At 43.3% G+C, this 16,511-nt stretch overlaps 1 protein-coding gene across 1 annotated transcript in view; it reads left to right on the forward strand.

The window, feature by feature from the left end:
- Positions 1-15,535, forward strand: part of LOC139663977 (uncharacterized) — a 19,244-nt gene extending 3,709 nt beyond the window's left edge. The window contains exons 4-6 of the mRNA XM_071542778.1: positions 7,384-7,518; positions 10,302-10,430; positions 11,242-15,535. Coding sequence (XP_071398879.1) covers positions 7,384-7,518; positions 10,302-10,430; positions 11,242-11,408 — 431 coding nt within the window. The 3' untranslated portion in view covers positions 11,409-15,535. The remainder of the gene's footprint in view (positions 1-7,383; positions 7,519-10,301; positions 10,431-11,241) is intronic.
- Positions 15,536-16,511: the final 976 nt, after the last annotated feature.

The following is a 16,511-nucleotide window of genomic DNA, read 5'->3' on the forward strand; positions in this document are numbered from 1 at the left end:
CTGCTTATTCACTCTCTCTTTTGTCTTCATCTGAAGACGAGACGAGAAGATCAGGCGCTCCGGTTTGCCGTCTACCGCACGCCGCCACAGTGTGAAGGCGGCGTCCGGTCAGTGCCGTGACCTCCAGCCCGCCAGGCTGTCTGCTCCCATGCCGGCCTCCTGCAGCCCGTCTCGTCCACCAGGGGGCGGCAAACTCTCCGATCCGCAGCCAGACATCCTGAGTGGGAACTTCAGATTGATGCTGTACAGCAGCCGTTCCCAAACTTAAGAATGCCGCGGCCCAATTTGAAATCTGAAAATCTTCCGCGGCCCACCCAACCCTTTAATCACAACTCTGATCAACACACAAGACTAACTTTCTCAAAATAATGAGTTAGTATCTCAAAATAATGAGAAACTTTCTCAAAATAATGAGAAACTTTCTCAAAATAATGAGTTAGTATCTCAAAATAATGAGAAACTTTCTCAAAATAATGAGTTACTATCTCAAAATAATGAGAAACTTTCTCAAAATAATGAGAAACTTTCTCAAAATAATGAGTTAGTATCTCAAAATAATGAGTTAGTATCTCAAAATAATGCCTTAGTATCTCAAAATAATGGGAAACTTTCTCAAAATATTGAGTTAGTATCTCAAAATAATGAGTTAGTATCTCAAAATAATGAGAAACGTTCGCAAAATAATGAGTTAGTATCTCAAAATAATGAAACGTTCTCAAAATAATGACTTAGTATCTCAAAATAATGAGAAACGTTCGCAAAATAATGAGTTAATATCTCAAAATAATGAAACGTTCTCAAAATAATGAGTTAGTATCTCAAATTAATGAGTTAGTATCTCAAAATAATGAGAAACGTTCTCAAAATAATGAGAAACTTTCTCAAAATAATGAGTTAGTATCTCAAAATAATGCCTTAGTATCTCAAAATAATGGGAAACTTTCTAAAAATATTGAGTTAGTATCTCAAAATAATGAGAAACGTTCGCAAAATAATGAGAAACGTTCTCAAAATAATGAGAAACATTTTCAAAATAATGAGTTAGTATCTCAAAATAATGAGAAACGTTCTCAAAATAATGAGAAATTTTCTCAAAATAATGAGTTAGTATCTCAAAATAATGAGTTAGTATCGCAAAATAATGAGTTAGTATCGCAAAATAATGCCTTAGTATCGCAAAATAATGAGAAACTTTCTCAAAATAATGAGAAACTTTCTCAAAATAATGAGTTCATTATTTTGAGATACTAAGTCATTGTTTTGAGAAAGTTTCTCATTATAATGACTTACAGGATCTTTTTTTTTTTTCATCACACTGGCAGAAATGGGCCTCCATACACTTGAGTACTTTCTACGAGTCTTTCTTTTTGTTTTTACGGATTCATTTTGCTCTTCTGATGATTCACTTGTGGAGGTTGGGTTAGGGTTAGGGTTCCCCCACCAATGATGAGGTATTCGCTCAATTACAATTCCCCGCCATTGATGAGATATAAGATACGTTCCGGCCGGATCAAAAGTAGGTCAGATAAATTAAGAATAATACGTAATTTAAATCCCATGGCTTTGTTTTATTAGTTCTGATTACTTTTTTAATGCAAATATTTAATCATAAATAATTTATGGTAATTTCAAACTTAATGAAAATTAAAAACTTTTTATTAATTTATTGTAAATGACCTCGCGGCCCACCTGCAGTACCTTCACGGCCCACGAGGGGGCCATGGGTTAGGGTTAGGGTTAGGTTAGGGTTAGGGTTAGGGTTAGGGTTAGGGTTAGGGTTAGTGTGGGCTAGGGTTAGGGTTAGTGTGGGCACACGCTTTGGGCTCACACAGCGGCTGAACGAGAAAACTGAAAGGGAGATGAGAGTTTGCTTCAAGTAGAACACAAGGTGGAGAAAATCACTCTCACCTTCTCACCAAGTCCAGATGAACATGTGACAAACCTCTTTAGTCCATGGGCCAAAGCCCAAAATTTCACTTGTCGGTACCACTCAAGGTGGCAAAATCTAGTTAAAAATTTTGAAAAGGTACATGTCCATAGATGATATTTTGGTATGATAACCATTGCTGAATGGTAGCTTTGTCACAGTAATCAGCTCATGAAGTTAACCACCCCCTACAATAAATTGGGTTGCAGGCACTGATACATATCTTAATTTAGGCTCATTTTCAGGACCTTTAGTCAGGTTTTATGAGAATATGTTTGATATCATTTTAAAGGGTAGCTTCTTAGCTTTCATTCAAGCCCACTTGTGAGTCTGTCTGACAAATAAAGAGGTCACATGGGCTCTTCAAAGTGTCAATGACATTCATTTTTCCACCATTTTCGCCTAAACTATAGTCTTTATTTGAGCACTGTGACATCTAGGAACATCACAGACACAAACATCAAAAACTGGAATACTCACAGGACTGTAAGGATTCAGAAAAGGTATAATCTACCCATACTATCCCATCGTGAGGGGTGATTTTGGGTCTTAAAGTAGAAGAATGACTTCTCGAGGGAAATCTTACGTTCTTGATTGTGAGTAATATTGTGAATTGTGAATGATTGTATTGTGAACTGGCCATAGCACATAGGCCTTCTATTTAATGACACATACTACTCTTCAGACAATTCCCTAAAGAATTTCAATGTTCAATAATTTACTGCCATTTCACCAAGAGGTTGCTAGGAATTTGTCTTAATGTGCTCTGGACTAGTGATTCTCAACCTTTTGTCTCTCGGACCCAAAGCTGAGAATATTTTAATTGCTAGATATGATTTTTTGGAACGCCCTCAAGGACACCTGGTGGTCCCCGGACCCCACTCGGAGAACCACTGCTTTGGACAAGACATACACTAAACAACCCTGTTCTATTTCACACAGGCTTCGCCCTCTAACGGGGCTTTATTTGCTCAACCACTCATCTAGTCACCTCAGCGCACTGAAAATGAGTAATGTGATGGAGCTGTCATTGTATCGTGAACTGGCCATAGCACATGCCTCAGGCCTTCTACTTATAATGCCACAGACTACTCTTCAGACAATTTCCCAAACAATTTTAAGATTCAGAGCTCTATTGGCTTAGGGGACTAAGTCTGATGACTTCAATCCCTTCCCTGCACCAACACGTTAACAACATACTGTATCACCAGCCTGAATTGACTGTAAACACCTTGGTCAGCCAGGGGGGGCGGACCAACACTACACTCCTACGTGTTAGCACTTGAGTCACCTAGCGCCGGACGACTCGGGGATGGTCTCAACAGTGCCCCAGTATGTTAAGACTTCAGCACAACAGGTCTCTCACTCACAGGTCTTGGGTTCCAGTTCCTTGTCCTGAACACTGACCCTGAGAGACCCAGACACATCCAACAGATAAAATCTGATAAATGGACAGGGTGTCAACCACAGCCACACTCCTTATAGAACGTGTGGCTGTGGGAGGCTCCCTCCAACGCATACGCCTGAGAAATGCCGTCGCAGAGCCAATGGGCCAGCCCCTATTTTCACAGGGGCTTGCCAGCCACCCTGTGTGCATAGCACACAAACAACTGTTGTGTGCACCTGCACATTCCACATAACATGCCAATGCATTTACTGGACATAAGCAATGCAACCTCTCCATCCTCTCCCCTTCATGAGAAGTGGGATAAAATGCATCCAGCTGAATCATCCGAGACCTAAATTTACTCCTAATGTTCTTAGGCACAAGGATGGATTCTCTGAGTCTGTGGCGCCACTCAGGTATCCAAGTATCAGCATACAGCTGGGGTGGACCAAAAGAGCACACAAATCACACACCCTCTTAGCCGAAGTCAAAGCAAGCAGCAACGTGACCTTGACTGACAACAACTTATCAGAGGTCTGCCCAGTGGGCTTGAAAGGACCTCGAGGACCACGGGCAACTCCAACTGGGTGGCAGCGGAATGCATCACCGGGTGTTTCCTCCTAGCCCCCTCCTAACGTTTCAGGAGAGGGTGGCCAAAAACCGACCTCTCTCCAAGCCCCTCATCGCTGACGCATAAACCTTAATGGTAGAAAGTGCCAGTCTCTTCAGTAGGAGCTGGAGGAAAGAGACCAATTGAGCTAGTCAATGGATCAATGTCCCCACACCATTTCCTGCATTTTCTTGCCTTGTAGCCAGTAGTCCAGGTCGCTTCTGGCTATTTGGGGTATGGTCACCAGGTGTTGTTTGTGCCATCGTGGGTCCGAACTCAGTCTGGCAAACCACCTCTACAGGCGTCTCATGTGCAGCACCATTGGAACCAAATGGTGAGCTGCTGAGAAGAGACCAAGAAGGTGCATTACAGTAAGTACTGTCATGAACCTGTCATGCTGCACCATTGAACTGACTCCGCAATAGCTGTCTGTCTGAGTTCTGACAGACAAGCTCTCAGGCTGGACGAGTCAAGCTGCAGGCCCAAAAACAGTGTCTGCTGGCACGGTTGAGGTACGCTGTTCTTCCAGTTGACCGCAAAGCCTAATGTCCTAGGGTCCTGCACCAATTGGATCATGTGAGACATGGCCCATTCTTTGGACCAGGCCATGAGGATTAGGTCATCTAGATATAAAGAGACCCGTATTCCCGACGGCACAGCGATTGAAGTGCTGTATCCACACAAGTGGAAAAGATACGGGGGACTAGGGAATAGCCAATGGTAGTCTGCTGTGCACATTCGGAATTCGGAATGTCCTCTGTGTGATGTACACGTTGAGTGAGCGGAGATCCAGAGTACAGACCACTTTCCTGTCCTGCTGAGGAACTACAGGAATAGCGTCTTTCTGTAACAGTTCCTGGACTTCCCTGAACAGGGTGTCCACGTCCTCTGGCAAGGTCATGACAGACTCTCTCATTCCTGTGAACGAGGTGGGATGCTACGAAACTGGAGTGCATAACCCAATCTAAGCATCCTGTCCATCCATTCTGTCAAAACAAAGTGGCTCCGCTATTTGTGAGTGGAGGCTATAAAGCGTGGAGGCTATAAAGCTTTTATATACAACCTCGGCCCTCTTTGCCATCAGTCTGGTGAGGTTGTTCATCTGTCCCAGTAAGCGGGACACCAGATACAACTCTTGTGGTCTTGCTTGTTGGTAGCTGCGACAGGAACACACCCAACAGGTTGTTTGCTGCCGTTGCCGTCTGGGCCTGCCAGGTAGAAAATTTTAGCAGGGGGAGCAGGCTTCCTGCTTCCCGACCAGCCAGCAGAACCAGGTGAAAAGTGGGCAGCCAGCATGTCGTCCAGTGGAGGATGCCATGACGCAAAACGTCCTATTTCCTTTTCACTCTGGTGTAGTCGGAGAAGCCGGAGACAGAAGCCACGATGCCTCCACACACTTCCAAGTTTCATCCAGCATGGGGGCGCCAAAAATCGGCCTTGTATCGGCCGCGTCTGTGGGATGGGTTCATCCACCATATCCGGGTGGGGGCAAGCCAATGCTAGTGGATCTGTGACCGGGGCAGAGGGGCAGGGATCGGGAGAGCCGCCACCACATTCTGCCTCACCGTCGGTGCAGCGGAGCTGGATCTCGGGAGAACACTGGTAACACTGGAAGTGCTTCCATTATTGCTGGCACCGCACAAAAGACAGAGCCCACCAGTCAATGCACTCCGCCAGGTCAGCTACCCCATCTGCAGCTTGTTCAGGCCAAGGCAATCGAAGCATTCCACAGCAGCGACCAGACTGGGGCATGTTGGACAGTATTTTATCAATCAATGGCATCCAAGGCAACGTTGTTCGTCAGAGTACTGATGAAAAGTGGATGCTGAGTAATGAGCTGCTCGCCTTATATAGGGTGAGGCCTCGCAGAGTTGACTAGGCTCATCCTGATTGGCTGAGCGTATGTGTGCATATTTTCAGTGCGCTGAGGTGACTAGTGTATGTCTTGTCCAGGGCAGTGGTTCTCTGAGTGGGGTCCGGGGACCACCAGGGGTCCTTGAGGGGGTCCCAGGGGGTCCTCAGCAAACTGATGAATTGTTGTGAATTAAACTTCACCATTATTTAATTTACAAGAAGTTAACACAATTAGAGAATGTAGGAGAATGACTGTTTTGATCATAGTTTCACTGTTATCTCTCTACCTGCATTATAGTCATGGAATTCTGGACAAAAAATCATATCTAGCAATTAAAATCTTCTCAGCTTTGGGTCCAAGAGGCAAAATCTCATCAAATGGGGGTCCGTGGCTCTAATGTGGACTAAATTAGGGGTCCTTGATATAAAAAAGGTTGAGAATCACTAGTCCTGGGCACATTAAAAAAAATTCCTAGCAACCTCTTGGTGAAATGGCAGTAAATTATTGAACATTGAAATTCTTTAGGGAATTGTCTGAAGAGTAGTATGTGTCATTAAATAGAAGGCCTATGTGCTATGGCCAGTTCACAATACAATCATTCACAATTCACAATATTACTCACAATCAAGAACGTAAGATTTCCCTCGAGAAGTCATTCTTCTACTTTAAGACCCAAAATCACCCCTCACGATGGGATAGTATGGGTAGATTATACCTTTTCTGAATCCTTACAGTCCTGTGAGTATTCCAGTTTTTGATGTTTGTGTCTGTGATGTTCCTAGATGTCACAGTGCTCAAATAAAGACTATAGTTTAGGCGAAAATGGTGGAAAAATGAATGTCATTGACACTTTGAAGAGCCCATGTGACCTCTTTATTTGTCAGACAGACTCACAAGTGGGCTTGAATGAAAGCTAAGAAGCTACCCTTTAAAATGATATCAAACATATTCTCATAAAACCTGACTAAAGGTCCTGAAAATGAGCCTAAATAGGATATGCATCAGCGCCTACAATCCAATTTATTGTAGGGGGTGGTTAACTTCATGAGCTGATTACTGTGACAAAGCTACCATTCAGCAATGGTTATCATACCAAAATATCATCTATGGACATGTACCTTTTCAAAATTTTTAACTAGATTTTGCCACCTTGAGTGGTACCGAAATCTGGTCTGGCCCATGGACTACTTCATCGTGTCTCCTCTGATCGTCCATGACCGGAACAGGTTCAGTCTGGATCAGAACCCGTTCAGTCTGGTGGATCAGAACCTGTTCAGTCCTGTGGATCAGAACCTGTTTAGTCTGGATCAGAACCTTTTCAGTCCAGTGGATCAGAACCTATTCAGTCTGGATCAGAACCCTTTTCAGTCTGGTGGATCAGAACTTGTTCAGTCCTGTTCAGTCCAGGGGATCAGAATCGGTTCAGTACGGTGGATCAGAACCTGTTCAGTATGGATCAGAGCCTGTTCGGTCTGGTGGATCAGAATTGGTTCAGTCCGGTGGATCAGAACCTGTTCAGTCTGGTGGATCAGAATTGGTTCAGTCCGGTCACTGGTCCAGCTGAATGACATCACGATGACATCATGTCTCCTCTCTCTCCTCAGTGGTGGAAGAGAGCGGGTTCCCCCCACCCTCTCCCCCTCCTCCTCCCGCTGATGATGTCATCCCTCCACCGGCCAATGAGTGCCTTGAACTGCCAGCCCCGCCCCCTCCCCCTCCTCCCAGTCAGGAAATAGAAGGTAACAGACTATCTATCTATCTATCTATCTATCTACCTATCTATCTATCAATCTATCTATCTGTCTGTCTATCGATCTATCGATCTATCTGTGTGTGTGTGTGTGTGTGTGTGTGTGTGTGTGTGTGTGTGTGTGTGTGTCGTTCAGTCAGTTTCCTGTTTGTCTCCACTTCCTTTTTGTCACTGCTGCTGTTTCGTCTTTACTGCTTTACCGCTTTATCTCTCTCTTTCTCTCTCTCTCTCTCTCTCTCTCTCTCTCTCTGTCTCTCTCTCCCTCTCTCTCTCTCTCTTCTCTCTCTCTCTCTCTCTCTCTCTCTCTCTGTCTCTCTCTCCTCTCTCTCTCTCCCTCTCTCTCTCTCTCTCTCTCTCTCTCTGTCTCTCTCTCTCCCTCTCCTCTCCCTCTCCCTCTCTCCCTCTCCCTCTCTCTCTCTGTCTCTCTCTCTCTCTCCCTCTCTCTCTCTGTCTCTCTCTCTCCCTCTCTCTCTCTCTCCCCCTCTCTCTCTCTCTGTCTCTCTGTCTCTCTGTCTCTCTCTCTCTCTCTCTCTCCCCCTTTTCTCTCTGTCTCTCTCTCTCTCTCTCTCTCTCTCTCTCTCAGCTCCCCTCCAGTCTAGGAGGAGTCGGCGTCGCTCGCCCCCCAGCACTCGCTCTCTCTCTCTGAGGGTCCGCTCTGGCCCCGCCTCCCGCTGCCGCTACACGCGCTCCCTCTTCCTGCCTGCCGTCCAATCACGTAAGCCTCTGGGGGCGTCGACCTCCAATAGCAGCTCAGTAGCCAGTAGGCCTGTCGTGCTGCGTTCAGGTCACGCTAGAAAATCCACAGTGACTGACAGGTGAAAAGTTGCATTCAGCAGCTTGGGAAAGAAAGTACTACAGCTGGTAAATACTAGTAAAAATACTGCAACTGGTAAGTACTGCTAGAAAATACTGTTCACCTCCATTTTCACCTCAGCTGTTTTAGTTTTTGTAAATTGCCCTAAATTTAAAATTTGAATTTAACTTTCATCTTCCAAATTACGTTTCATCTTTTCTGTCTCTCTTTTGATTTTCTATTTTGCTAATTATGATATAATTTTCACATTTACATTTTTTGTGGCATTATTATTCCAAGCAGAATAGTAAATAAGGCAAATTTAGCGATTCTGTTTTAATTTTGAGGTTTTTGATCCTCCGTACGAACCAGGAAACACACTCTTTAATGGGATTTGTTTTCTTTCAGTCTTTTCGGATGAATTTTTGTTCCTGGTTAGGGTTAGTGAGGTGAAATCAGACATATTTGAGAAGCTAAATATGAAATTTCACATCAAACAGCGTGAGTCCAGACTTTGCCACTGTTACATTGGTTTCCTACAAGAGACAGAGAGAAAGGAGAAACCAAACCCCTTCATTTTATCCCTGAAATGTTCTAATTACATAAACATGAATTATCCATTAAAAATAACAGCTTTAGTAAAGTAAGGTCAGTATCATGGGTTTATAAGGGATTTATTCATGGGCTGGTTCACAGATACTCTAGAAATTAAGGGATTTTTCATGTCTTTTGTGCAGGTTTACAGGTTATTAATGAGTTATTGAGGGAAAGTTCCTGTCTGCCTGAATTTTACATTAAATTAGAAAGTAAGCAGTCAAATATTAAGGGGAGTTTAAGGAGGTTTTGATGGGGTCTCCTCCATGAATAACTCCCTTAACTCATGTTAAGGGGTGAATTCATGTAAATGTAAGGGTGTTTTAAGGGTTTCCTGGTCTGTAGAGAGACTGGTTAGTAAATCACTGCTCCAGTTTCTGTTTGGCTGGCAGACAGCTGATGCTGACTGGAAGGTTGCTGGTTTGAATCCGGTGGAGTAACTCTGCCCTTCAGCAAGGCATTCAACCCCCAGCTGCTCCAGCTGCTCCAGTGGACTGAATGTCTTTCACACAAACTATCAGTCCTACTGACCTGATGCCCCCCCACCCTGTTATCATCTCTCTCTCTCTCTCTCTCTGTGTCTCTCTCCCTCTCACTCCCTCACTCTCTCTCCTCTCCCTCCGTCTCTCTCTCTCTCCCTCTCTCTCTCTCTCTCGTCAGTGATGATCCCTCCTCCCCCCCCCTATCCGCCCCCCCTCGCTCCTCCTCCTTCCTCCCGCCTGCTTCCCCTCTCTTCTTCTTCCTCTCCTCGATTCTGCTTACCTGCTCGCCTGGAACACCTGGGTAAGTTATTGTCAATTGTCGTCATTATTATCATTGTTATAATTAATATTAGTAGTAGCAGTAGTACTAGAGGTAGTCGTAGTACTAGAGGTAGTCGTGGTAGTAATAGTAATACTAGTACTAGAAGTAGTAGCAGTCTAGTCAACTTTATTTGTATAGCCTTTAAAGAATAACTAAACCCCAAACCCAAATTTGTGGTGAAGTCTGACATCTAGTGGTGAAAAGTAGGGCACTGAACTGGTCTTCTGCTATTGGCTGATATTTGGTGCCAGGTGATGTCACGCTCTATAGAGTACGACAGGTGGTGACATCAGCTGGCACCAAAGACGGTGGTAGTATTACAGTTAAAATTATTGTACTTATTTAGAAGCAAAATACACATGCACAACTGCACCCTCCAATACACACACACACACACACACACACACACACACACACACACACACACACTCACTCACACACACACACACATATACACTGTTTATGAGCTTCAAGCTGCTTTGGCGCTTACTGCTTTTTGTACAAGCTCCGCCCACTGGTCTCTCCAACCTGCTCAGCCAATCACAGCGCACTCTTACCGGAACTCTGTCCAATTCTGTTAGATCTGGAGATCCCAGCCCCGCCTCCTCCTCCCCTATTGGACGATGAGGATGGTTTTGATGACATCATGCCACCCCTCCCTCCACCAGTGGACTATGACATCAACGCCCCGCCGCAATATCTGGAGAAAGGTACTGCTACTGCCACTAGTACTACTACTGGTAGTACTACTGCCACTGTTACTTCTACTACTACAGCTAGTACTACTACATCTACTACTACTACTGCTACATCTGCTACTAACCATTTTGCTGCAGTTATAGTACTTTAGTATATTATATTGAGCAGTAATACTGGATGTGTTTTGACTAGTAGCCCTGTGTGTCCTAATGGTGGTGCTGCATCACTGATCCTTCTAGAAGCATATTATTATTATTAGTAGCAGTAGTAGCAGTGAGTTTACTTTCTAAACAAAGTTACATACATATATGGGACAAATGGAGTGTACCTGGACCAATAATAATATTTTAGTATTCTGCAAGGTAGTTTCAACCAACCAACCTGATTGGTCAATGAAATGTTACATCTGTGCTTTATCTATTTATCTATCAAAAATGAAATTTGTTGCTATGGCAACTCTTGTGGTAACCATGGGGCTAGTTAGTGATGTTATTTTTCTCCTCCTTTTTATTTGTATGTACTATGTTCACTACTTTGGAGAAAACGTTTGGGTCGGTGTACTTGTTACGCATAATCCCCTAGAGGGCGCACTTTACTGGGATTACAGACCTAGACACATCACCATGGTAACCATAATCCCCTAGATGGTGCTGTGTGCTGGGATTATGGGGACGTCCCCTCGCTTCATCACCATGGCAATGCACCATGGCAATCCCAGTAACGAACACCACCTAGGGGATTATATCTGTATATATCCAGTGTTTTAGTTTGTATATTATAGCGAGTTGTATATTCTAACTGCAGTGCCTCTGTGTGTCCCAGTGGTGGCGCTGTACAGCTACGAGGCTGCAAAGCCAGATGACCTCTCCTTCGCTGAGGGCGACGTCATCTACATGATGCATCGCCATGACGATGGCTGGTGTGAGGGCATTGTCAACGGCAGCCAAGGCTTCTTCCCAGAGAACTACGTCCAATCAGCGAGCAGCTAGACGGCCTTTAAAGCCACGCCCCCTCTGTGGATCTAGGAAGTGTTTTACCATTCAGTGTTGCCATGGAGATTTCAGCCTCCAGAGTGTTAACAAGAGTCTGTGAAGTCCTTTTGATAATACAGCCCAACCCTATCTTCTATGTCCTGTGTCCTGTCTCCTATCTCCTCTCTCCTATCTCCTAAGATCCATCTCCTATCTCCTATCTCCTAATCACTACCTCCTATCCTCTACCTCCTACCCCCTGTCCCCTATTTCTTATCCTCTTTCTCCTGTCTCCTAAGCTCCATATCCTATCTCCTATCTTCTAAGCCCTATCTTCTAGGGCTGCACGATATTGGAAAAAACTGACATTGCAATATTATTTTTTTCTGCGAATTGAAAAAATACAGGTATTTTCACCAAATGACTTGAACAGCTCTATCAAGCCTTGCCCCTGTAAGAAGGAGGCATTGTGGGTAACCTGCAGGGTGACGTAACAGGAAGTGAGAGTGTTTTTAGCCGCAGTCAGAGTGAGCTGCAGGATGCTCAGTACAGTTAGCATAGTTAGACTGTCACAGAGAGGCCGTGCATTATGTTCTGCTGTACTGAAATAAAGTGCCAGTTCTCCACTGCAGAGTTGGTCCGGACTCTCAGTAAGAAGCTTGTTACCGGCTACGAGCCAGGCTGAGCTAAAACAGGCTAGCACAACACCAGAGGATCACAGCTACGGGTCAGAGCCAAGAAAGCTGGAAAGATAACAAACACTCTGATAACAAACACTTACATCAGAGTAAATTATGTTCTATCAGACAGATTCTCTTGTAGATCAGTCATGGAAAATGAGACCATGTGAGTTTTCCTTTTGTATCAAGCAGCAAAAAAGTTGTAGCATGCCATGTGACTACTGCACATGCTCACATCGCCATGACAATGCTGAAACGATATATCGTGCAGCCCTACTATCCTCTATCTCTTATCCCCTGACTCCTATCTCCTATCCCCTGACTCCTATCTCCTATCCCCTATTTCCTATCTCCTATCTCCTATCCCCTACTTCCTATACCCTGTCTCCTGTCTCCTGTCTCCTATCCCCTATCTCCTATCCTCTATCTGATATCCCCTATCCCAATTTCCTATCCTCTATTTCCTATCTCCTAATCTCTATCTCCTATCCTCTACCTCCTACCCCCTGTCCCCTATTTCTTATCCTCTATCTCCTATCTCCTAAACTCCATCTCCTGTCTCCTAAGCTCCATATCCTATCTCCTATCTTCTAAGCCCTATCCTCTATCTCCTATCCCGACTCCTATCGCCTATCCCCTATTTCCTATCTCCTATCCCCTATCTCCTATCCTCTATCTGCTATCCCCTATCCCCTATCTCCTGTCTCCTATCTCCTATCCGCTATCTCCTATCTCCTATCCTCTATCTGCTATCCCCTATCCCCTATCTCCTGTCTCCTATCTCCTATCCCCTCACAGTGACAGTTTGCTGGTTCCTCAGTTGGTTCCAGCTCTGATTTCCCAGAACATTTCCTGTCACATCAACAGAAGAGCAGTTTACACAAACAGCAACAACACATCACACTTTGGAGAAAAATATATATAAAAAAAACAACTTTACATGGGACAACACATGCTTAATGCTGTTTCTTCATAGCAATTAGACATTCATACTTAAATGTAAAGGCTTTTATGAAGGCTTGAGTATTTTCTAGAGATAAATAAGGTACAAAACGGAACGTCAGCCATGTTGAGGTCAGATTTCTAACTCGTTTACACGCATCAGCTCTCGTATTCATCAAGCGTCCCAGATTCAGAAGGTTTGACCAGGACTAAAACCAGTCTGAGGAAGTTATGGACCAGAGAACTTCTCCTGTGACTGACGAACCAATCCTGAGCAGAGCTTATAGTCTCACAGCTTCATTATAGACTATACACCATAAAATTAACTACGATAGGATGAAGCATGTTAGATCACTACCAAACTTAAGCCCTTAATATTATCCCTGAAACGTCTTTAATTTCTCATTACATAAACATTAATTATGCATTAAAAATAACAGCTTTAGTAAAGTAAGGTCAGTATCATGGGTTTATAAGGGATTTATTCATGGGCTGGTTCACAGAGACTCTAGAAATTAAGGGATTTTTCATGCCTTTTGTGCATTAATGGAAAGTTCCTGTCTTTTTAATTCAATTAGAAAGTAAGCAGTCAAACGTTAAGGGGAGTTTAAGGAGGGTTTGATGAGGTAATAGATAATTAATGTTTATGTAATGAGAAATTAAGGACATTTCAGGGAGGGTTTGGTTTCGTAGGATTTTTTCCCCGTTAACGAAGGTTGATGACGTGTTTTTACTGCTGTACCTAAAAGTAAAACACCAAATCTGCATCACTGTGAGTATTTTGGTAATCAGGAGAGGATTCCCTGCACTGCGGCGCTTGATCAATACAGGTCCAGGTCTGTAGTTCCCATACACACTGATGCTCTGCTGCCCCCTAGTGGTGCTTGTTGTGAACTACAAACCTACACTGATGGTAATAATAAATCTGTGAGACTTCTTACTCTGCTGTCTGGATCACTGTGTAATTCAAACTGGGTTTAAAGTGTAAGTCTATCAGGCTGCTAACAGAGTGAAAGTGTCAACACTGGATTTGGATCCAGTGTTGATGCTCAACCATCAGGTGAAAAGAAGTAGATCTTCACAAAGTGTCACTTTCCTATTTGCTGTGTCTCTTAAACTATGTAACTCTGATCTAACCTTGTTTTTAACCTTAACCCCGAACCACACTGAATATCTTTAGATTAATGTTCACAGTGTTGTGAGAATCACCTGAAATCACCTCAGTAGACGTTTTACTGTCACATTTAGTCACTTGGTAGTGAGTTTAGTATCAGCAGACTGTCACTACCAAACCAAACCCCTTCATTTTATCCCTGAAATGTCCTTAATTTCTCTTTACATAAACATTAATTATCCATTAAAAATAACCGCTTAGTAAAGTAAGGTTAGTATCATGGGTTTATAAGGGATTTATTCATGGGTTGATTCACAGAGACTCTAGAAATTAAGGGATTTTTCATGTCTTTTGTGCAGGTTTACAGGTTATTAATGAGTTATTAATGAAAAGTTCCTGTCTGCCTGAATTTTACATTAAATTATAAAGTAAGCAGTCAGACATTAAGGTCTCTTTGATGGGGTCTCCTCCATTAATAACTCCCTTAACTAATTTTAAGGGGATTTTGCATGAATTGAGGGGTGAATTAATGTAAATGTAAGGGTGTTTAAAGGGATTACTGGTTGGTAGAGTGAAGTGGAAGTCTCCATCTGAATCTGATATTTATCCAGTGGGAGAAATCGCTGTATGAACACCAGATGATTTGTTTTTCTAGTTTTGTGTGCAACAAAAGATCAGATTTGTCAGCCACATGTGAGGTGAAAAGGTGATTTTTATTATTATTTTATTATTATTTTAATTTAACCAGGATCATAAAACCAGCTGGTACAGATCTGCTCTCCTGTCTGTGTGAACAGGCTGAAGACTGTTTGATCTGTTGTAGATGAATGGAGCAAATCAAATCAAAGGCTGAACAATTGTGTCTCAAATAATAATCCTGACATTCTGATTCTGATTGTTAGTCTATGATTTCAGGAACAAAATCACTTCACTGCACTTTTGGCTTCTTATATCAACATCTTGACTTTTTTTCAGCCACAGTGGACTTTCTGAATTAAATGAAATTTTGCAGATATCCCAGTATATTACAACTATAAATTATGAATTGTAAAACATAATTATTCAAAAGCAGTCTGAGAGCAAAGTAGTCTTCTTGAGACTAAGTTCAGTTCTTTTGTAAGTGAATGGAGCTGTAACATTTTCAGATTAAAATCCAGTGTTGGTCAGAATTAAACCATTAGAGGTTTACTGTGTGTTGAAGTTGAACTAGAGATAATATCTGGATGTAGACAGAAATGAGCTGCAGCAGTGAAATGTTTCTGACTCAAAGTTTCACAAAACAGAAAACTGTTTTCTGATTCAAACGAGTTCAGAGACGACTGACTGACTGCTGTAGCTCTACTAGCTTTCTCTTAAAGCTTTACCGAACTAACCTGTGTTTGTCTTTTTAAGTTAATAAAATGATAAAATGACACATGATCACCTCTGTGCACTCATCTGTTGATTGAGCAATGTTATGGAGTGAGGAACAAAGGAGTGTTTGTGTTTATTCCTCCTGGGCGACTATTAGCCAGTCTGAGGGCGGCTTGGTGTCACAGAGATAATAATAAAACATTTAATTAATTAATAACTAATTGTACAATATAATAATAATAATAATAATACATTTTATTTGTAGAGCGCTTTTCAGGGTACTCAAAGACACTTTACATAAATTAAAAACAACACAATAAAATAATATGACACAAGATTAATCACACGTTAAAAGCAGTTCTGAAAAGGTGAGTTTTGACTAGTGATTTGAACATGAGCAGATCGGTGCCGTCTCGGATGTGTTTGGGGAGAGAGTTCCAGAGGGAGGGGGCAGATATGGAGAAGGCTCTGTCGCCCCAGGTCCGGTGCCTGGTCCTGAGAGGTGGAGACAGGAGGTTGGCATCAGAAGAGCGGAGGCTGCGGGAAGGAGTGTGGTGGTGGAGCAGGTCGGTGAGGTAGGAGGGGGCCTGGTTGTGGAGGGCTTTGTGAGTGAGGAGAAGGACTTTGAAATGGATCCGTTGTGGGACAGGGAGCCAGTGGAGGTTCTGGAGGACAGGGGTGATGTGGTCTCGGGAACAGGAGCGGGTGAGCAAGCGAGCAGGAGAGTTCTGGATGTACTGGAGATTATTTAGGACTTTGGATGATGTGCCATAAGGAATGCTGTTGCATTAGTCAATTCTGGATGTGATGAAAGCGTGGATCAGAGTTTCGGCAGCAGAGAAGGAGAGTGATGGGCGGAGACGAGCTATGTTTTTTAGGTGGAAGAAGGCAGTTCTGGTGATTTGTTTGACGTGGTGTTCAAAGGAGAGGTTGCTGTCGAAAAAGACTCCGAGGTTGCAGATGTGTGGGGAGGGAGACAGAGTGGAGTTATCGATGGTGAGGCAGAAGTTGTGGGTGGCTTTAGTGAGGGAT

Source organism: Centroberyx affinis, unplaced genomic scaffold (assembly GCF_046629955.1).
Source record: "Centroberyx affinis isolate AG114_WGS23_722 - 3 ecotype Tasmania unplaced genomic scaffold, CSIRO-AGI_Caff_v1 ptg004179l_1, whole genome shotgun sequence".
Classification (NCBI taxonomy): domain Eukaryota; kingdom Metazoa; phylum Chordata; class Actinopteri; order Beryciformes; family Berycidae; genus Centroberyx; species Centroberyx affinis.